The sequence below is a fragment of the Solanum verrucosum genome, unplaced genomic scaffold (assembly GCF_900185275.1).
Source record: "Solanum verrucosum unplaced genomic scaffold, falcon-dt-bn FXZP01000118.1, whole genome shotgun sequence".
Taxonomy (NCBI): domain Eukaryota; kingdom Viridiplantae; phylum Streptophyta; class Magnoliopsida; order Solanales; family Solanaceae; genus Solanum; species Solanum verrucosum.
This window is the reverse complement of record NW_026020568.1, coordinates 1,218,634-1,242,390: the sequence shown is the minus strand read 5'-3', so window position 1 is coordinate 1,242,390 and position 23,757 is coordinate 1,218,634. Positions and strand designations below refer to the sequence as shown.

General features: G+C 35.3%; 2 protein-coding genes across 2 annotated transcripts in view; both read left to right on the top strand.

Moving 5' to 3' along the window:
* The first annotated feature begins 7,047 nt into the window (after positions 1-7,047).
* Positions 7,048-21,838, top strand: LOC125810565 (uncharacterized). The gene is made up of 15 exons (XM_049490040.1): positions 7,048-7,508; positions 7,850-7,992; positions 9,865-9,954; positions 11,245-11,307; positions 11,911-11,997; positions 12,087-12,236; positions 12,322-12,479; positions 12,906-13,140; positions 13,283-13,393; positions 14,751-15,809; positions 15,903-16,166; positions 18,044-18,229; positions 18,339-19,493; positions 19,894-20,244; positions 20,853-21,838. Exons 1-15 carry the CDS (start codon positions 7,211-7,213, stop codon positions 21,261-21,263), a joined length of 4,761 nt encoding a protein of 1,586 aa, XP_049345997.1. The 5' UTR covers positions 7,048-7,210; the 3' UTR covers positions 21,264-21,838.
* The window catches only part of LOC125810577 (protein COP1 SUPPRESSOR 2), a 184,819-nt gene continuing 169,141 nt past the window's right edge, over positions 8,080-23,757 (top strand). The window contains exon 1 of the mRNA XM_049490051.1: positions 8,080-8,086. The gene's annotated coding sequence lies outside the window, so the exon portion shown is untranslated. The remainder of the gene's footprint in view (positions 8,087-23,757) is intronic.

The following is a 23,757-nucleotide window of genomic DNA, read 5'->3' as shown; positions in this document are numbered from 1 at the left end:
TATGTCGTCTTTCATTCACATGATTCCCCTTTGTTGTTGTATGAATTTTGTTGTTATATATATGTTTTGTCGTTGTTGTTGAGGGTCAACTGATAACATTATTTTCAGGTTAAAATGTCTTTTGAATTGATTACTTTGAGATTTTACCACGGTGGTGTTATTAAGATTGGAAAAAAGGGATACAAGGGGAAACCATATCATGGTGGAAGAGTTTATAAGTTTTTAGATATTGATATATATAGGTTATCTTATTTTGAAATGAGGGATTGTCTGAAAGAGTTGGGGTATGAACCTGGACAATGTATGTTGTATGTGAAACTTTCTAGAAGTACTGCTATGTTAGAAGTCAAATATGACTATGATACTACTTTAATTGCTAAGTGTTTGAGTCATGGAGATATTTTGGACTGTTTTGTGTGTCACTTTGTTGCTGATCCAGTTTTGGTCCCACCTTTATTGAAATATGGGGAAAGTGGAGTAAGTGAGGGAGCATCTCAAAACAATGGGCCTAATGCATCTTTTGATGCTGCATTAGAACCAACACATGAGGCCCAAGAAAATGCCTCAAACCCTGCCCCTGTTAATTCAAATACATCTTCTCATGTACACTCTTTCACTGCTCTAAATACTCTTCCTCCTACTCATCAAACTCCAATCCCTATCCATCATTCTACTGATCCAACTCTTGACCATGTTCATCCTTCTTCTGATCCAATTCCTAACCCTGTCCATCCTTCTAATGAACAAGATTCAGATAGAGAATCATTGAATTGGGGGGGGGGGGGATTTAATGGGAGTGATGTAAATTATGAAATAAGAAGTTTTAGGGAGGAAATGAGTAAAAGTAAGAGAAGGAAAAGGGGAGAAAGAGCTCCATTGCCTGATCATGTCAATTTAGGAATAGAAAAAAAGGGCCAGATGTTGGGTATGATGAATCTACAGGTGGTAATAGAAACAACTTAGAAGGCAAGCTAGCTGGTGATGAGCCTTATTATCCCTCGGATGAAGCTGCCAGTTTTGAAACAGATTCAGATGCTTTCAGTGATGATGAAGAAGAGGTTCAACAAAGAGAGGGAGTTAAGCCAAGAAGGAGAAAAAAGGTGAATAGAGTTGTATTTGATGCATCTTCTCAGAAAGTAGTGTGGGAATTGGGTCTTGTATTTGAAAGTGTTAATGAGTTTAGATCTGTTGTTACCAAATATGATGTTGCTGAACATGTTGCAATTAAAATGTATATTAATGAACCAATAAGGGTAAGGGTTAGGTGTATAGTTGGTTGTCCTTGGGTTTTATTTGCTAGCTTTGATTCTAGGAAAAATAATTTTGTTGTAAAGACATACAATCCAGTTCACAAATGTGATCCTACTAATAGGAACAAACTTTGTAATAGCAAGTTCTTATCTAGTCACTACAGTGAAAGGATAAAGGAACAATCTGACATTAGAATCTTTGAGTTTCAAGGGTTTATTAAAAAAGAATTGAAATTATATGTTGGAAGAACAGTGTGTAGGAGAGCAAGAAACAAAGTATTACAGGAGTTAATGGGTGACTATGTTCTTGAGTTTGAGAGGATTTTGGACTACAAAGATGAGTTGCTAAGAACTAATCCAAGTAGTACATGTGTAGTCAAGCTTCATGAAGAAACATTTGAAAATGGTAGAAAAATGTTTCAAGGCTTCTACATATGTTTTAATGCAATGAAGAAGTCCTTCTTGGCTGGTTGTAGGAGGTGCATTATTTTAGATGGTTGTTTTCTAAAGGGAGTATCTAAAGGTCAATTATTGGTTGATGTTTGTAAAGATGGGAACAATCAAATGTTGCCACTGGCTTGGGCAGTAGTTGAAGTGAAAATAAGTTTACTTGGGATTGGTTTGTCAAACTTCTAAAGGAAGATCTTCAATTGGGAGATGGTACATACCTCACAATCATATCAGATATGCTAAAGGTTAGAATATTTATTGATTTTTTAAACTTATTTCATGTCTTGAATGCCATTTATTTATGAATGTCTTAGTTTCTTAGTTTCATGTCTTGAATTTTCTTATAGGGTCTTGAAATTGCCATAACGGATTATTTACCAAATGTTGAGCATAGAATGTGTAAACACATCCTTGTTAACTGGTCAAAGAGATGGAGAGGTCTTGAGAGAAAGAAATGTTTCTGGAGGTGTGCAAGGTCTACTTTTGAGGCTGAGTTAAAAGATAACATTAGTTATATGAAAAGGTTGGGCAATAATATAGTTAATCACTTGTTGTATTATAATCCTGAAAGATGGAGCAAGCTTTACTTCAATTTTACCTCAAAATGTGATGTTGTAGACAATAACATGGTTGAATGTTTCAATTCATGGATATTAGCAGCAAGGCATAAGACTATAATTACAATGCTTGAAGAAATTAGGGTGAAAATGATTAAAAGAATAGAGCAGATGAGAGAGTTTTCTACAATGGCAATGAAGGTTCTACAAGATAACACAACTAAGTCTATGAAATGCAACATTGAATGGAATTCAGATACAGGGTATGAGGTACTTCATGGACGATACAAACATGTAGTAGATATTCAAAGGCAAATATGTAGTTGTAGAGCATGGATGTTAAAAGGCATACCATATCCTCATGTAATAGATGTTCTTTACCATAAGAAATTGGACCCAATCAACTACATTTCTCATTGGTATAACAGAGAAACATACATGAAGACATACAACTACTTCATTCAGCCAGTTATGAATCTGAAAATGTGGCCAGAATCACAAAACATCTCTGTGATACCACCTCCTGTTAGGAAGATGCCAGGAAGGCCTGGCAAGAAAAGGAAGAAAGAGCAAGGTGAAATCAGCAAAACTAGATAATTATCCAAAAGAGGGATTGAAATGTCATGCAACACTTGTCATAACAAAGGTCACAATAAAAGAAAGTGTCCTCTTAGTGCACCTGTTTCTGGCACAAGCTTTACTGCTGGACCAAGTTCAAGACCTGCTGTTGGACCAAGTTCAAGACCTCTTTCTGGCCCTGCTGCACCAAGTTCAAGACCTCCTTCTGGCCCTGTTACTGCACCAATATCAACACAAATTGCTGGCCCAATAGCAACACCTAATGCTCCAACTAGAAGAGGAAGGGGTAGACCAAAGGGTAAAAATGTGATATAGTTTCCTTTATCTACTTCATGTATAAGTTTTAAATAAGTTGCTTTACTGAATATTTTGTTATTTTTTAGGGTAGTGTTGCTAGCAGAACAACAATGGTTGGAATGGGTGTACTACACACACAAAGTGGTGCTACTATTATTAATGTAAGTTCCCTATTTCTATACTTAAATATCATTTATTATTTTTTCTTTAATCACAAATTAAGATTATTTATATTCATTTGAACAGCCTGGAATGCCTAGTGAAAGATTTAGAAATGTGAAGTCTTTAGCAGTTGTCACTGGAGATCTTGGACATAAACCACCATGTGGTGTGAAATGGAAGGGAAAACAAGCTATGACCTCAAGCCAACTTGAAGAGATGAGGGGAAGAAAACAAATGGAGACTAGGTCTAAGGCTGCACATTTGAGCCAAGAGAGCTCTAATGCAATCTAACTTGTTTTGATAGATTTTTGTTGGTAATGCAATGTAGACATTATGTTTTGTTGGATGATAGACAATGCAATACACTTTATCCCTATTTAGTACCCTTATATTTAAGACAATGAATTGCAGTTGTGACTGCATTTTGATTTGTGGTGTTTAATTATGTAACTACTTTGACATATATTAACTTCTATTTTGATTAATGATTATGCAGTTATGAATGTCTGTTTATGTAACAATATTGCTTCTCTTTTAGTTGATGGTTTCTGTGTTTATGGAGGGCAATTAGTGACTACTTTAGCAGTGGCTACACAAACGTATAGTTTAGACAATTGAGCAGATAGTTGTACACTAAATGTATAGTTTATGACCAAATACAAAATCAAATACTTGCAACAATAAATGAGACAAATTAAGATAGGGGAAGCTTTGTAAATTCTTTTCATTACACAAAAGCCTTACAAGTTCAACACAATATTGCAAATTTTTGGTACAAGAAGAGATCATGACAATTTCCTTGAATGTCCTTCTCCTTTCAGAAACAATACTCTTTGAAATACTAAACTTACACCTAAAATACAAACACACAACAGAGCAATCCAAAGTTGTTTCTCCCTTTTCTTGGACTTGGCCAATTTATTTTTCCATTTATTTTCAACTGCTTTCATCTTCTTCAAATCATCATCAAAATTGTCCATTTTTGACTCTTTCTTGTTCATTTCTATTTTGCTTTCCATAGATTTAGTCGACTTAGTAGGCTTGTTGATTTTCTTATCCGAAGTTTCAACTTTTCGAGAAGATTCAATACTATGTTCAAGCTCCGAAATTCTTCCCAACAACTTGGGAATCACAAATTTGGATCTTGGATCAATATATTCATCTTTCCAAAGCCAAAAATCGCATGATCTAGCATTCTTAAAAAACAAAACGAATCATTCTATGGCTCTTGAAACAACAAAACTAATTATTCAACTCTTAAAAAAGATTAACTTACCCCATAGTAAAGATAACCCCAATATCTTCTACTAGGATTTCTCGGGGTCCAAGAGGTCAGCAAAGGCAAAACAAATCCGTGTTTGCATCGCACCTCTTCCAATTCATGATCTTCCTCTTGTAAACAGAGCCTAGTCAAGCTTATTCGAGCCATTGTAGCACCTTAATAAGAATTACCGTGAATCAAACAACTAAAAATTCAAAATACGAAATAGATAGAAACAAATCAAAATGAAAAAGAGAGAAATGAATCAAAATGGAAAAGAGAGAAATGAATAATAATGAAAAAGAGAGAAATGAATTAAAATGGAAAAGAGATGAATGAATAATAATGAAAGAGTTACCTTTGATTCAAAAGAAGGAATTTTGAACTATGTTTGAATTTAGGGTTTTTGTTCATTAGGGTCGGGTGGGGTGGGTTATATGAAGAGAATGGGAATATAACTGTTGGGTTGGGCTTTTTTAATTAAAAAATAAAATAAAAATGACTTTATTAGCGTGTTGACACGCTCAACTATGTGGAGCGAAACGCGTCCTGGGTTGAGTGACGGAAGGGGAAAATAAATATACTTTTATGTACTTAAGGTGTGTAATAGGTCGCCCCATTAGTTAAAGTGTGTAAATGACTTTTGGATACAAGTTTAGGGGGCAATTTATGCCTTTTGCCAAAAATAATTATATGAATGGACATTTTGTTGGACGACAATTGCATAAATGAGCCAAATTTTAGCAGATACATAAATACACATTTTCTCAAAGTTCAATTTAATTAATGACGTGGACATATCATGATTGCCACATGTATAAAGTGGTATTTTAAAACCTGATTAGGTTTTCTGTCAAAATGAGTCAAGTGGTATGTTAAAAACTGATTAGGTTTTCTCTCAAAATGAGTCAAACTCTTAACGGATGATATAAATAAGTTTTTTTCTCAAAGTTCTATTTTCTTAATGACGTGATGTATCATAATTGCCACATGTATAAAGTTGTATGTTAAAACTGGATAGATTTTTTGTTTAAAAAATAATATGACATAATAAGACACTTTGTTGGACGACAATGACAAAAATGTGTCAATTTTTTAAGGAATGACATACATTGGTTTTTTTCTCAATATTTGATGACATATTTTAGTCTTTTGCTATTTAATTATATTTTTTTTCGTTTTGCATTTGGCGTGAGATACAAAAAAATTCTAACAAAAAACTAGGACGCATCAACATTTAAGTGATTGTTTGATTTCTTTCTCTACAGTAGAATTATGTAGTTTTTGTTGTATTAGACCACCATGATCACATTTGATTTGTAGAGGAACGACTCAATCTTAACCTTGGAAAATCGCTAGCAGATAACATTGTTTATGGTCTCCTATGATTATTAATCCAGAAAGGGTTTGTCTTTAACATTTCTTACCACCGAGTCATTTATCAGCTTTGTTAGGGGGTTCACCAATTAATATGCATATGTTTATACAAATACAGAATTTACAAAAAAATATTTGGGTTCGATTGAACCCCCAAACTCTCACTTAACTCCATCCATGGTGACCACTTTAGGACCTATTGCATGGTCCCTTGAATTGTACACGAACTCAAATAGTTATATCATGAACTCTTAACTATGCCATTGAAAAAGCTGTGAACGTTGAAGAATGAAATGCATATGATATTTTGAAGTTTGCTTTATATCAACCTTCAAATGGATTTACTACTTCCACAAAATTGTACTTAGTGGGAAGTGGTAATATATTTTAGTAGTATAATTAAGGAAATGAGAATTTGCCTTGTGTTCATTCTTAATTTGATTGGATTAGTCAAAGTTTCATTAAATATAATTGGCATTACTTTGTTTAATTTACATCAATATAATTGCAGCTTTATGTTTTTTCGTATGCAACACTAGTATTTTTGTCAAGTCTAACTATAGTACTATAGTCCATCAAACGAGTGCAAAACATTCACCACTTCAAAATGTAAAATGTTGGGCTTGGTTGGGCCTATGCTCAGCACGGGCCATGTTATGCTAGTAATAATTAGGAAAAATTACGTGACTGAGTAAATTTATATAAATTAATTATTTAACATAGCTATAATTTGAAGAAATTACTTTTCGCCAATAACATATAATCATATTACGCGGGCCACATTCAGAATTTGTATAATTCGGTTCCTAATTGTGTAAATTCAGAATTTGTACATGCTTACCTTAACTATTTGTATACGGATTATTTATCCTATTTGTAGATGATTTGTTGTAAGCTTTGAAAAAATTCTAAATATATAAATACAGAATTTATATACACTTCTCATGTTTGTATATTGAGAAGTGAAATATACAAATAAAAATACTCATACCAAATGAAACGTATTTAGGCAAACGGTAGCTAAGGAAGATTATTAATCGCATCCATTTAAATTTGGGTCATACCGGTTCGGGTCGGAACTACAAATTTCAAGCTATCTCTGCATTTTCTTCTTCACCGCCTTCACTTCTTCTGAAGTGACTGCCAATATCTTCAAAACCCCAAAACTCTCTTTTACCATAAACCCTGTTCTTCGTTCTCCTCTACAAGGTTCTCAAATCTCATAGAGGAACAAGCACCCTTAACCTTTTCTCTTCGGAAGTGTAATTACAGCAATTATGACCAAGGTATACGGAACTGGCACCTACGATTTCCGGCGTCACCGGGTAGCTGAGTACCCGGTGGAAGCATCGCCGCAGACGGCGGAGGCTCCACAGAAAATGCTGCCTTCTATGACTGAGAAGCCGCCGGAGTCGAAGCCCGGGTCGAACATACCTAGCTCCATAACCCTTGCTGAGATCCAACGTGACCGCTTGACGAAAATCGCAGCTTCCAATTGGGCGAAAACTGAAGAGAAGAAAACCTTTAGTCCTGAGCTTGTTAAAGAAATTTATGACACGGAGCTTACTGTAAAAGGTTGGTAGTTTGTTTGCGTTTCCCGTTATTTAAGCCTTTTCGCTTCTCAGAATTTTAGCATAGTGAATTTTGACTGTTAATGTATTATGTCCTGTTTGAAATTGAAAAAAATAAATTGAATGTGTAATACTTATGTTTTATTCTTAAAAAAAAGTTAAGTATCATGTGTTCCATTGAAGTCTAAAAGTCAGTCAAGAAAGGACTTAAATTTTTGTACCGATAGATAATATAATTGGATATATATGAGTTTCTATGATGTGTATGGTAATTATGCATGTGCAAATGCGTGTTGTACTGAAATAAATTTTGATTGATCATCCTCTATAATGGTTTGTGTAAAGGGGGGAGAAAGCCAGTGCCACTGCAGAGGGTGATGATATTGGAGGTTAGCCAGTATTTGGAAAATTATCTTTGGCCCAATTTTGATCCAGAGGCTTCTTCCTTCGAGCATGTGATGTCAATGATACTGATGGTCAATGAGAAGGTATGCTGTTGTTCTACTACTGCACTTTGAGTTAGTTGGTGTTTCTGGTTGTCTGTTAGGGTGTGCTCAGAGATGGGAAGTTATTTTTTCTCCTTACTTGGTGATTACATAGTCAAGATTTTGCTTGCAGCTCTGCTTATCAGAATCATCAACATTTTCTTTTATGATCGTGTCCCGGGCCAGTTTGTGCCCACCTTACCTATTTCCACGGGGATACCTCCTACCAATACAAGTACCGGGTAATTTTGTTCATCAAGGCTCGGATGAATAAGAAAAATCACCTAGTGTTCTTGTATCCACTGGGATTTGAACCTCATGGGGCTCAACCCATCAACAATTGTTGATAGAATCTCTTTCTTTGTTTTTTCCTTTTTTCCTTTTTAGGGATAGATCAAAGTGTTTATTAGTACCTTACTAAGTTGGTGTTGTCTTTTGCAATCGCGATGCAGGAAAAATCTGCTTTAGCCCTCCAAAAATTGTAACTCAGTGTCTTTACTGTTTTGACCAAATGTGTAAGGTCGACACCAGTAAACTGTTAACATGACAGATTAAATGTTTGATCCCATCTAAAATTCTTTTACTTCGTTCTCTCTCTTTCTCTTTCTCTATATGTTTAAATACATTGTGTGTGTGTGTGTCTCTCTCTATATATACACACACATACACGTACAGCATATATATATATATATAATTTATATGTATGTAGATATTTAAGCAAAGCCGCTATGTACTCAAGTAGTGGGTGTCCTCTCCATAATTTTGCAAAAAACAACTTATAATATTATACATCTTCTACTAAAATTGTCTTCCTTCTGATAGCATCCCTTGCTCCGCAACACGTATAGAACACCACTTTTCTCCTAACTCTGACTTCTATATTGATTTTCATAGAGCCCTATTGTCACCCCATGCACAAGAGACTATGGTATGATTTCACTGTAGTTTCCTCCGTGTTTGGGGTTTCTCAAGTAACCTAATCAATCCTTAATAACGTTTGTGTGTGTATATGACCTCTGAAAGAAGCTTCCACTTTTCAACCTTCCTGTCCTATTAGGGTCTCTTAAAAGAAACATCCAGGGTCACCTTTGTTCCGCCTTATTAATCAGTTAAGCTAGAGTGACATTCTTATAGTAATTCGTAACAACAGATAAATTTGGGAAATCATCTTTCAGCACGCAAGGTACAACCCAGTTAGGGCTTTTATCATATTTAGCTTTTGGCAGATAGAGCCTGTGTAATTGTTTCTTCACATGCCTATCTGCACAGCCACTTTTCCATCACTGCTCAGGTGTATAAATTTCCAACATAAGAATACCCAGCATGCCCACACTGGTTGGAGGTGTAACCCTGTCCTAAGTCCCAACGTTAAAATTGTCGAAAGAATCTTACAAGACATTGTTAGCTTTGAATAAAAATACAGTTTGTCAAAATCCAAGTGAAGCTTAATAGTGGAAATGCTTGTTGAGAATAAACTCTCTCCCCCGAAGCTAAAAAAACAGAACAACATGGAATGAAGAGTTTAAAGAACACAATGAAACAACAATTCATGAGAATAGAATACTTGAAGTCTTCTTTTACTCTGCACATCTATGGGTAATTTTGTTGCATTGTGCATCTGTTATGTTATTTTCAAAATGGAAATTGGTGTCTCTGTTCGCTTTTCTACATTTAAATAGAAGGGAAGTTGTGTTTGACTTACAAGATGATCAAAGAAGGAACAAGTTGAGTTTTGCTAGTTAGGTGGTCGTGATTTCTGGATTCGTTAGCAGAGAATTTAGCTTCTGTCATGTGCAATGGTTATAAATAAACATGTCTTGAGTCCTGCAAATACTTACGAGTCACTGTTTACCTGATTTCTTTTGCAACTTGTAGTTTCGGGAGAATGTGGCTGCATGGATCTGCTTCTATGATAGAAAGGATATGTTCAAGGCATTTCTTGATAGGGTTCTTCGGCTGAAAGAGGTTTGTTTTTGTCTTGGGCTAAACATATTTTAGTGGTTTAATTTAAACAAATTCTTAATTCAATAATATGAGAAAGTCTTACTATATAATAATATCTTCTTTTTTTAAAAATCTTTTTATCTTTTTTAAAATTAAATATTTTTATTTTTGCTATGAGTTATCACAAAACATTTTTAAAATAAGGTAGCTTATGTAAAGGGTGAGTCACCTTCAGGGAATTATTGTCTATTTTAGGTGCTCTCCACAGATGTTGCTAATACATTTGTTTCTTATTTCACATTTAATCACATATAAAATATACATACATAGATTTCACATTTTCGCTTAAGTTGTGCAAGTGTAATTTACGCAGGAAAAGAAAATGACAACAACTACTAGTGCAGAGTTAAGTAAGAAACACATACTTTCCTGCTGTACGTAACCTTACTGGTAACTAGTAAAATTACTCGCTTCGCGCGGGAATTTAATATCACGAAATTTATGAAATAATACTTAAAACCTATCGGTCATTAAAACTAAAAAAATATATTATTTACATACAAGATTACGTACTAACGAACATTAATAATGTAAAGGAAAATGAAAATTATAACATCTTATCATTTATCCTTAATAACATAAGCATAAAGTTATGACCGTAAAAAAAACACCAGGATCTGTAACATAAGCAATGATGTTAGTGAGCAACTCAACAGGAGCAAAGTACACAAATATTTAATTGTGTAGAAGAAGAAGAAAAAGAAGAAGAATAAGAAGTTCATAATTTTCATTGTTTTAAAATGAGAGGAAATCCCTCTATTTATAGAAGGGTAGTGTGAACAAATGTCTGTTGTGCCTTATTGGAAAGGTCACAACTATTTGGAAAAGTGGTCACAATCTTTCATAAAAGTCACAACTTTTCATGAAATGAAAGGTTAGTTTTGGAAATAAATAATTTAAAAGGGAATTCTGGTTTGTGGTGGCGCCACGTATGCGGGCCTAGGGTTCTCTTTTATATATATATATATATATATGATATATGATATGATTAGTATCTGTCGAAAACTTTAAGCAATTGTTGAAATCTTTTGCTTAGTGATAAAGAAGAATTTATAATGGTCAGCATCACCTACTACTTTTTATCTTGATAGATGGCATGATTTTGTTTGGTATATTTATTCTATCATGCATATATAGAGTTCTAAAATTTCTATGCTTTGATAGATTGTGAAAAATTGATTGGTTGTTCCATTAGTGCTAAGTTACTATTCTATTCTCTGTTTTATCTAACAGTTTAAGACCTTACTGCAGGGTAGAAACTTGACAATTCCTGAGAAAATTAATTATCTACTTTTCATGATCAATGCTTTCCAGGTACATCTACATCCTTATTGCCGGATCTTACTCTAATTTTCTGATCCATTTCCCTTCACTTTGTGACTCTTGACTTTTTTTCTATATTATGCTTTTTATTTCTCTAATTTTAGATTGTAAATGTTATGAAGTATGAATAAACATATGTTCCCTGTTCTACTAAGCATATGAGAATGCTGCATCCATATTTCTTCTTCCTTAGTTTTACGAAATTATTCTTAACCTATGTCAACGTTGAACGTATCTCTGAGTCATATAATCATATTCCTCACCGTAAGAATTGCACGGTTAATAGTATGGTTGTACTTGGTTATCTCCTTATTTGGTTTTGGACAATGCTTCCCGAGGTTCATTTCTCAACACGGTGTAGGCGTATTGCCCAAATCCATCTTGAATGTTGGTAAAGCATAATTTTTTTTGATCTTCACCGATAAAGAAAAACAAATATCTTTTTACCAGCAACTGTTGTTAGGGTCTGAATTGCTTTCTTGTGTTTTTTTCATAGCTGCTATACAATTACTTTCCTATTTTGTTTTCTGAGAATGTTATTGGTGTTCCTCGTTTTTTGGTTTGATGAACTATTTATACTTTTTGTTCATTTAGAGTTTAGAAGACGAGATAGTGAGTAAAAAGGTTTTGAGGTTAGCCGGTCTACAGTGTTGGCATTGTTTGTCATATGGTCGATTTCAGGTAACTCTTACTATGTTGTTAAATGGAGTATAATCTTCCTCATTCCATGTTTCTAATTTTATTATTATCATTATTATTATTGAGAATAGATGGAGCTCTGTGTTAACCCTGATCTAATCAAGAAATGGAAGAAAATTGCAAAAAGAATCAAGGAGGCAGCTAAAAGAGGCGAATCTTTTGATACCTCAACCATGCTAGAAGTGAATTTCTTGAGACATCTAATTGAGGAGTTTCTTGAGGTATCAGATAAGGGACTTGTCTGTCCACCATTCTTTCCAGCTTGTTTTAGCAGAAAAATTCTGATGCTTCATTCTCCATGATCAGGTTCTTGATTGCAAGGTTTTTCCTCAGCCAGACAGTGAGGTCAATAATGACTTGGATTTCACAAGTGATTTTGAAGGTGTTAACGATGCCTCTGTCCTATATTGTGAACGGTTTATGGAGTTTCTCATTGATCTATTGAGCCAACTGCCAACTAGAAGGTAATAATGCTCTCTGTAGTAAAGCAGCTTCCAATGGAGAAAAAGGATGCTGGCTATGTAGCCCAAACAATAAAATGAGTGTCATGTACAGTGTGGAGTCAGATTCAAAGTGACAAGTGCTTGAAAATTAGGAACATGATACCATTCCATTGCAATTTTTAGTTTTGTGTAGTGATATACCCACAAGGCATTTTAGTTTAGATATGTTAGAAGTCTTTTAGAACACATAAAAACAATTTAGAGCATTATTTTCTCTCATTTAGTTTTTTGTTGTGCTCCTTTTACCAGAGCTTGGTGAGTTCTAAGTTTGACTGACGTCACTACCATAGTTGTATTTGCTAGTATATAGCAAGTTAGCAACACCAGATTTATTTCAACTAGGTACTATTTTCTCATCATCGCTTTTTCTATTTGGTTATCCTGCAGATATATAAGGCCTGTTGTTGCTGATGTTGCTGTGGTTGCAAAATGTCATTTAAGTGCTCTTTATAGGCATGAAAAAGGAAAGCTTTTTGCCCAGCTGGTTGACTTACTTCAGTTCTATGAAGGTTTCGAAATTGATGACCATTTAGGGAGACAAATGACTGATGATGAGGTGATTCAGGCTCATTATGATCGTTTCCAGTCATTCCAGCTTCTTGCATTTAAGAAGATACCCAAGGTCTGTTCTGATTTCTGTTTCTTTTGATGATGATGAGCAGCTCTGTATAGTGTTTCTTTTAAGATAATACCAGTCTCTGTGGACAATCTAACTGTATCATATCCAATTTGTTTACATCTCTCGCTCTCCTCTGTTTCTGTAGCTACGGGAACTTGCATTGGCAAATGTTGGTGCAATACACAGGCGCGCTGATCTATCTAAGAAACTTTCTGTGCTTACTCCTGAGGAGCTGAGAGATTTAGTATGCCGGAAGGTTTGTGAATGGATGTTTACTATCTCTGATATATGACATAGAATACAATCACTGTGCATTATTTATCATGTAAAGCTCTTCTATATAGAAACTGTAAAGAGTGCAAGTTCATTCACCCTTTTGGTACTTTCCATGAGGAAAAAATTGTGTATACTCAGAATCTACTAAGGGACTAAGGTGCACTACTTGTATCGTAGAAGTTAGTTGTTGGGTGCTAAAGCTGTTGGTGAAGGGAACTATAACCCTACAGTGATATTCTTCAACGGCGTTGATAGTAATGTTTGTATGGCTTCTATGTTTACATCGTTCCTCAAATTGTGTGAGAATTAGATTTCAGCAGAAGTAGTGACACCTAGACGATGGCTAAATCAACTTTATGACAGTTAATGACTCAGCACAGTATACAATGTTGAAACAACCAAAATGCATATCACTTTCTTATGGAGATGTAAGATTCAAAGATAGATTAGCCCTGAAGGACTAATTATCTCTGTAAACTACTGATTTAATGGCCAGTGGGATTACAAGTTTACAACTATTCTCACTTGTCTTTACATGTTCTCTCTGGTGAACCTAAGAAATGGAAAACAATCTTTGTTTACACTGTATGACTTCCTTCATTGATTTGATATATTGGGTTCTATTAATTAAAGATGCCAACTCCTTCTTGTCTATTTCCATATTGGCATCAATGCATCTCCAGATTGTTCTTGCTAAATAATTTTTTTTTTTCAGATGATTATACATTTCATTCAGATTGTTGCCTAGGGTTTCTAATAATGATGAACTTGGTTACCTTTGAAATGATGGAGAAATGATTGTTCGTTTCAGGGCATTGAGGTCTATACGGACCCAAAAAAAGAAAAGAAGATATTTAAGGCACATGACTAGGAACTTCTGGACAACTTATATAGCTGTATGACAAAAGCTAAAACATGTTCGTTAGAAAATATGTTTTTTCATTGAAGTGGATTTCTGATCATTGCTGTTTGATGTGGTGGTTGGTCTGTGCACTCCCTGTTTCCCTCTCAAGCAAACCTTGTTATATTTGCAAAGAATATAGATAACTGTTCCTTTTACAAAGAAGTAGACACATTTCTGTTGCTGTACGCTTTGAGCGATATCATGTTGCATAGTGCATCTTAAACTGCTAAGTCAGTGGTGCGTTGTTGGTGGCCTAGAAAATGCATCTTTTACTTCAAAATTGCTTTCTGGTTATTATTGCTACCTGTTTAATATTCCTGCATTTGCTCTCTATTCCCTATAGTAGTTGTACTTGCCTAACTCCACGATAGCAAGAGTAATTATCTCCTGCAAGATTGTCATTGCTTGTCTGATACCTCCGCCTTGATTGCAGCTAAAACTGGTATCAGTTGATGATCCATGCTCAAATAGAGTTGATTTCTTAATTGAAGTAATGATATCTTTCTTTGAGAGACAACAGTCACAGAAAGAGGCCATAAATGCTCTTCCTCTTTACCCTAATGAGCAAATAATGTGGGATGAAAGCCTTGTACCAAGCATCAACTACACTGGGGAAGGATGCCTGGCACTTCCAAAGCTTAACCTACAGTTTTTGACACTTCACGACTATCTTCTTAGAAACTTTAACCTCTTTCGCCTTGAATCGACTTATGAAATCCGTGAGGACATCCAAGAGGCTGTGCCACATCTCCTTGCTTATATCAATAATGAAGGAGAGCCAGCCTTTCGAGGTTGGTCGAGAATGGCTGTGCCAGTTAAAGAATTTAAGATTACAGAAGTTAAACAACCAAATATAGGCGAAGTAAAGCCAGCTGCTGTAACAGCAGAAGTTACTTTCAGTATCTCCAGCTACAAATCACAAATAAGGTCAGAATGGAATGCACTTAAAGAGCACGATGTTCTATTTTTACTGTCTATTCGTCCTTCATTCGAGCCTCTCAGTGCTGAAGAAGCTGCTAATGCAACCGTACCACAGAGGCTTGGTCTCCAGTGTGTACGCGGATGTGAAATAATTGAGATGCGTGATGAGGAGGGAATTCTGATGAACGATTTTACTGGGAGAATCAAGCGGGACGAGTGGAAACCCCCCAAAGGAGACCTTAGAACTGTTACTGTTGCGCTTGACACAGCACAATACCATATGGATGTTGGTGATATAGCAGAGAAAGGCGCAGAAGATATTTATGGTACATTTAATATATTGATGAGGAGGAAACCGAAGGAGAATAATTTCAAAGCCATCTTAGAATCTATAAGGGATCTGATGAATGAAACATGCATAGTTCCTGATTGGCTGCATGATATATTTTTGGGCTATGGAAATCCTTCTGCAGCACAGTGGACTAATATGCCAGACCTCCTTGAAACAGTAGATTTTAAAGATACCTTCCTAGATGCTGATCATGTTAGGGAGAGTTTTCCTGATTATCAGGTGTATATTGTTTTTCTTTCTCTTTACCATTATGCTGGTGTGTTCATTATACTCTCTATATCTTTCTCTGTTTCCTCATCTTCTTTGTTCTAGGTTTGCTTCGTCGACCAAGATGGCTTAGAAATCGTGCAACCAAGCCCCCCTTTTAAGATTAAGCTTCCTAGGAATCTCAAAGGGAAAGCTCATGCCCTTCCTGGAAGTGAGAATTCTACTACTGTTTCAGTTGATGCTGCAGGCATGCCAGAAGTTCATTCCGAAAGAGACAAGCTTATTGTCGAAGCATATATCCCTCCTGATCCAGGTCCATATCCTCAGGATCAACCAAAGCGGAACTCGGTTAGATTTACCGCGACACAGGTATGCATCACATCACATCATAGTTTCCTAAATTCTTAAATGCTGTCATCTGTTTTCTCATATTTGAAAAAAGGGCTAGCCGAATAATTAGTACTCGTCTAATGTGAGTATGCAGTATTTAATCAGGCAAGAAATATGAAGATTCTAGTAGCAAAGTGATATATGAACTGGCTTTATAGTTCACTATAAGTTCAAAATGACGTTATAGTAATAATGAATGCTGTATGGGATTCTTGAGTCGGACTGCTACTTTCACATTGAAGTGAACATGCGGTATGGGTTCTTCTTTCTTCTATTTTGGTTGGATTACACAAGCGGTTGTGGTATAAGGTAGTTCCCTTCCATCTAACAGAAACCACTTGTTTCTTAAGAAGGCTGGATCTAATATGTGCTTGTGAGCTCATAAATCTTGCATTAGTCAAAAAGTTTTGCCAATTTAATTGCACGTAGTGCTACAACCCTCAGATTTGAAGTACAGTGGGACTGACATGTTTGCAGATCAAATTTTTAAAATGCCTACAAAGTGGACAAGTGCTCATGTGATGAAATTATATCAATGTGGAACTTGAATTTGGTTTAGTGCAATATATTTTACATCCAGCATGTGATACTTATGCGGAATTCAGCAACTATATGGTGCCTCATTAGGTAAAATATACTTATTTGGATAAGAGATAAGACGTAAGAACCCCTGAACTACAGTGAAATTGCTATTTACATACCTAAACTATGGGAGAGTCCTCTTACTCCCTAAACTTAATTTTTCCACATTATTATAAATTTTAAACCGCTGGAATTAATATTTTCATATTATTTTAACCCCTGAATTATTTTGGTCCAGCTTTTGTTGTTGTCTAAGTGCAGTTTTTGGTGGATTTTTTGTTTAGTTTTTGGCTGCGGTTTTGGTGCCATTTTTTCTGCAATTTTGCTGTAGTTTTGATCCAATGGCATGAACAAGAACAACTTGCAAATTTTATACACCAAATAAATGAAGGAAACCTGTGCAAAATATCAACTTTACAAGTATGATAGCTTTCATAAATGGAGGAAACCTGTGCAAAATATCAAAGAATAATTATAGATATCAAAACCAGTGATGCAACTTCACTGATATAAATGTAGAGCAGAAGTGCCCTTAACCGGGCAATAACATCATCCTAATAGACACTGGTATGTCACTCTGGGTGTAGTTCCCAAATGTGCAGATTCTAATTTTAAAAGAAGTAAATTTGTCTAGTCTGATTTTAGTTCGGAAGTTGGTCAACTAAGAGCTCAATTAAAGAAAAGTTCAATAAATTATGGATGGAGGGAGTGCTTTGGGATTAAGTTAGTTGTTCCACTCAGGAATTTTTTATTTGGCCTGTGACTTGTATGTTGGTGGGCGTTTAAGTGTGAAATTAGTGGACCTTTAGTTGTAGAGAATCCCAAATTGAGCATAATGAACATAAAGGTTTCATATAGTCGGCTCTGACTAGATAGGGAGTGAGGCATAGGGGATTGGCTGATTTAATGAGATTGTATCTGTTTGAAAGGCGAGAGGTAAAAGCAAAGTAAAACAAATCTGTGCTCCTCTCACGCTGGTGTTATCTTTCTTCCATACGATCAAATCAAATTTCTTCGACTTCAAGTTATTGCTCTCTTTCACTCTCCTTGTAGCTTGTCTATTTTAAGATTCAAGTCTGATTGCTTTAATTTGGTTTAATAATCTGATTGTTCCACTTAAGTTTACTCTGAAATTTTTGCTTTCTTTGGTGTCTTTCACTCTTTTTGTAGCTTGTCTCTTTTAAGATTCAAGTCTGATTGCTTTAATTTGGTTTAATTATCTAATTGTCCCACTAAGTTTACTCTGAAATTCTTGCTTTCTTTGGCGTATGTAGGTTGGAGCAATCATCTCAGGCGTTCAGCCAGGTTTATCCATGGTTGTGGGACCCCCTGGTACGGGAAAGACTGATACCGCTGTGCAGGTTTTGAATGTTCTCTATCATAATTGCCCTTCTCAACGGACCCTGATAATCACTCATTCGAATCAAGCTTTAAATGATCTTTTTGAGAAGATAATGCAAGTAAGATATTTTCTGGGTCTTTGATATGAGTTTTATGCATTTAAAATGTGAAATTTTCAATTTTATTGTAACTAATAATAATGATGTTCCACTGTTGTAATTACTATAGAGAGATGTGCCAGCTCGCTACCTTCTCCGGCTTGGTCAGGGAGAGCAAGAATTAGCAACTGATCTTGACTTCAGTCGTCAGGGGAGAGTAAATGCCATGCTTGTTCGGCGGCTAGAACTGCTTAGTGAAGTCGAACGCCTTGCAAGGTCCCTTCAACTGCCTGAAGATGTTGGTTATACATGTGAAACTGCGGGATATTTCTGGCTGCTTCATGTATACTCACGGTGGGAACAATTTTTAGCTGCTTGCGCTGCAGAGAAAGATAACCCAACCATTGTTCAGGATAAGTTTCCCTTTAAGGAATTTTTTTCTGATACTCCCCAGCCAGTTTTCACGGGTCAGTCTTTTGGAAAGGACATGCATTCAGCTAAGGGGTGCTTTCGTCATTTGAAAACAATGTTTCAAGAACTCGAAGAATGTAGGGCATTTGAATTGCTCAAGTCTACTGTTGATCGATCTAATTACCTGATGACCAAACAGGCAAAAATTGTGGCAATGACCTGCACTCATGCGGCACTTAAAAGGAAGGATTTTCTTCAAGTGGGTTTTAAGTATGACAACCTGTTGATGGAAGAAAGTGCCCAAATTTTGGAAATTGAAACTTTCATCCCGATGTTGCTTCAGAGGCAGGAAGATGGCTATGCTCGGCTTAAACGCTGTATACTGATTGGGGACCATCATCAATTGCCCCCTGTCGTGAAAAATATGGCTTTTCAGAAGTACAGCCACATGGATCAGAGTCTCTTCACAAGATTTGTCAGACTAGGGATACCATATATTGAGCTCAATGCCCAGGGTAGGGCACGGCCAAGTTTAGCTCGGCTTTACAATTGGAGATACAGAGAACTGGGGGATCTTCCTAATGTGAAGGAGAATGCGGTCTTTCATAAAGCAAATGCTGGATTCTCATACGACTATCAGTTGGTAGATGTGCCCGATTACAATGGCAGAGGTGAAAGTGCCCCTTCACCCTGGTTCTATCAAAATGAGGGAGAGGCTGAATACATAGTCAGTGTCTATATGTATATGCGCTTACTTGGATATCCTGCGAATAAGATATCAATCTTGACTACTTATAATGGTCAGAAACTTTTGATCCGCGATGTTATAAACAGAAGATGTGTCCCTTATGACTTTATTGGTCCTCCACACAAGGTAAATATACTTTTTCTTTATCACTTTGAGCTGTATCTGGTTGTTCCAGTGAGGATCTTTATTTGAATTGGAAAGCAAAATTTTCTCTAGCTTATTTTTCTTTGGCATGTTTCTTGGGAATAAGGTGTGTGTGTATGTCGTGGGAGAAGGGGTGGTTCTGTTGAAACATGCTTTTAAGAGCTGTGGATAGTACCTCAAATGTCATGAATAGTATAACATGTGAGTCTGTTAAGGTTGAATAACCTCAAATTTCATAAATAATGCAAGTATTGAACGTGTCTGTATTTTGGAATGAATGCTTTCCTAGCATTTCAAGGGCCCCCCAAAAGAAACAATGGGGAAGTTAACATAAATGACTTATAGTTTCTCACTTTGAATATTTGTTAATTTTTTGGGGCAGGTTGCAACTGTTGATAAATTTCAAGGTCAGCAGAATGATTTTATCTTATTGTCTCTAGTTCGTACGCGCTTTGTTGGCCACCTCCGTGATGTCAGAAGATTGATTGTTGCAATGTCCCGTGCTCGTCTGGGTCTCTACGTTTTTTGTCGACGTTCTCTGTTTGAGCAATGTTATGAACTTCAACCAACGTTTCGACTTCTCTTAGAGAGACCTGATTGCCTCGCCCTAAATGTTGAGGAGGCCACATCTTTGACAAATCGTCCTGTTGGAGAAACTGGACCAGTCAATGTTGTTAGTGGACCTGAGGAAATGCAGGCTATTGTGAATTTTAAGATGCATCAGGTCTATCAGGTATTTTTCTCTGACTGCAATATATGGATAATTTATTTGGTTGACATGGAAGCCTTGAGCAATTTGCTAGCTTAGTCTTGTGGATTTGATTGAAAACCTTGGTTAATGAGAGTAGTCTGACTCCTTTGCCGTTGATATCTGGGGACAGTTGCCACTTTTGGTTTATTTTGCATGAGTTCCTTCGCAAGTCACCAATAAATAATAATACACTGTAGGTTGGTGTAATCTACTGTGACATGCTTGAATGTCTTCTATGTTCTATGAAACCTAGAGAAGATGGTCCATGGTGGTAGTGCCCCTTGTTAAGATGAAATGGTAGCAATGCTGTTAATGTTAACAAACTGTTCCTTCATCTCATTTTTGTGTAGTTAAGACATTTTTGTGCTTAATACCTTCTGCTCAACTCTACACTTGAGAGGCCCTTCACTTCTTAATGTTTATCTAAATGCTTCTCAATTTACAGCTTTTATGAGCATATCATATTTCAAAGCAGGGTTCAAGCAGTACTCTGCTTTGAAATCTAAAAAAGTGTATGCACAAATTTATTATCATGGTATTTATTTTGTTAATAATTTGTTGTTGGACTTGTACCTGCATCTTCTTCACAGGCACGGATGATGAGCCATATTGAGTATCCAGCTCATCCAGAATCTGTCCCCGTGCCAAGTGTTGAGCAGAATGTGATGTCCCTATCCCATAGTATGGATACTGATAAGACCGCTATGGAAGATGGCGATACTGGGCCTTCAGAGTCAATGGAGTCCATGAAGGTTACACCTGATGATGGAGAGATGTTAGTTGTGGGCCATTCAAATGGAGAGGTTGATGGCGAGGATCAAAGAGTTGATAGTGGTGGACTGGGCACATCAACTGGGTCCACAGAGGTTCCACATGATGATGCAGAGATGTTAGTTGCGAGCCAGTCAAATGGAGAGGCCGATGGGAAGGACCAAAGAGGTGATAGTGACGGAACAGACCTTGAGAACTCTTCGATTGTGGAAAGCAAGATGGAAGAGTAATATCAACTGTACTCCAAGTTTGCTTCTCTAGACCACCATGGAACTTGATTGCCTGGGAAATGTAAACTATGATCTTGATTGTTAGCGGCCCTAAGATGTATTGATCTTTAAGAAGGTTGTGAGGTCAAAGACCAGATGTGGTGGAACAGTTGCAAATGCAATGATATGTTCCCTGCCATCGACCTCCACAAGCGACAGACACGAGTAATTTGAATACACAGGCTGTGACTTGGTTGAAGAATATGTAAAGCGAAATTGTGCTTTCATGGGTGTCTAGTAGCCCATATCATCGGTAAATCTGCAATCGATTATTTGTAACGATTGGAGGTGGGAATGGGGCATAGGCCGCACCAACTCAAGACTTGTTTGTCGTTCTTCGGTTGTCTTTTTGGTGAACTCATAACTTATTGTAAAGTAAATTGAAATGTACAATTGTTCGTATCGCTTAAAACTAGATTTTAAGGGTTACATATTTTGATTTTAAAATTTTTGTTTTACTTGTTAGATCTCTTGCCTCTGTAATTGTATTTGTTTCTGAAGTTTTTATTGAAAAATTCTGGACACTTTCATTTCAATCCCAATTTTCTCATACACATCTTTCCATATTCCTATCATCAAATCAAATCAAATATTTTCATTTCCCATTTTATAAAACATTTAGTTGGGGCAACTTGAATTGTAGTATGTAGCTAAAATTTAAGAAAATATCATATGATGAAATAAAAGGGGAATTATACTATTGTCATTTGTAATCTTTTCTTTGATATAGACGTCTAAATACATTTCATATGATAATAAAAATATGTTATATAGAACCAATGTTACATTGCCAACTCCTGTATACAACTCTTCCACATCTCTCTTCCTCCAAAACAAACCCTAGGTGTCTCTATCAAAAACTAAATAAAATAAGAAAATACTCCATTAGCTTCAATTTATTTGTCTATTTTTTTTAGTCTGCCTCAATTTTTATTTTATTTTTACAATTCTTAAATTTTAGTTTTTTACGTAACAGTACGACAAGATTATTTAATATATTAATATATTATAGAATTTTTAAATTTAAAATCAGAAGATTAAAAAATTTCTTTTATCTTCTAAAACTCCGTATCAAATTAAAATCAAACGAAAAGAGTAGTTAACATTTCAATTATTATACGTTCTAAACATGTCATGTCATATAATGATCTTATATGGAACACCAATTATTATTAAATTTATTTCCAAATAAATATCCTGGTCAGCTGCTAATCCTGTGTACACATTATTTCACACCGCCGACGGCCGGCCGGCCCCGTCAAATGGTCCAAACGCTGCCCTCAATCAAATGCTTTTTTTTAAAAAAAAAAAAAACTAATTGTAATAAAGTAAAAAATATTTTACCAATTATCCTTAATATTTATCTTTAAGAAAAACTATCGAAATCGAAACCTCACCAACAAGGTGGAGTTCAGCTAGCCAATCAACTAAAATACTAAGATTCTCCTAAGTAATATTTAAAAAAAACTCAATAAAACACCATTTATTTTGAAACAAAAAAAAAAAAAAAAACACCATTTATTTAAAAATAAGAACGATAAAAATACCGCTTATTTTAAAATGAAGGAAATAAGTAATCTAGAAGATAGTGAGTTACACTATATTACTCCAACAAAGTAGGAAAAGGTGGAGGAAAATCAGTACCAAATTTTGGGGAAAGTTTTAATGGGTTTACTTAGACTTCCTCTTTTCCCTACTTAATAAATTCCATTCAAACACGCTCTGTTACATTTAATTTAATTTAATTCGAAGCGTTAATCAATTTCATAATATAATGAATATTGTTTTTCCCCTTTAAATTCTTAAAATAATCTGCATAAGATATTTTTATAAAGTAAACATAACTCGTATGTTACTTGCATATTTATGGAGTATTAGTTATAAGAAATAGTATTACTTATAACTAATAATTTAATTTGTAGGACTGTTGAAAATATAACCATCAAAGGACCACACAATAAATAATAATAAAAAAAGAAATGAAGTTAAAAGGAAAAGAAAAAGAAAAAGAGAAAAAGAAAAAAGAAAAGAGAAAAGAGAAAAGGTTGAGTGTGTGATTTGCACATTGTACAAGTCATTCAAGAATTTTTAGGACCAAGTCAAACATTCAAGTTTATATTACTTCATTCGTTTCAATTTTTTGTCTTGTTTTGATGTAATAAAATTTTAAAAAGTAAAATTTTTGAATCTTGTTGCCCTTTTAATTTTCCGGTCATACACATAAGACATGTCACGCGGATAGCTGACATTCTTTTTTAAGCAAATAGGAAAGAAAAATAAGAGAAATAAATTGAAACGGAGTAAGTAATATCATTATTGTGATGTGTGACTTCACATCCATACAAAACACATCCTTCATACCTCCCTCTCACATGAAAAACATACTATAAGAAATTTTCACTATAATTATTGAAAAAAATGACCACATGTAATACAAAAAACAAAACACCACTTT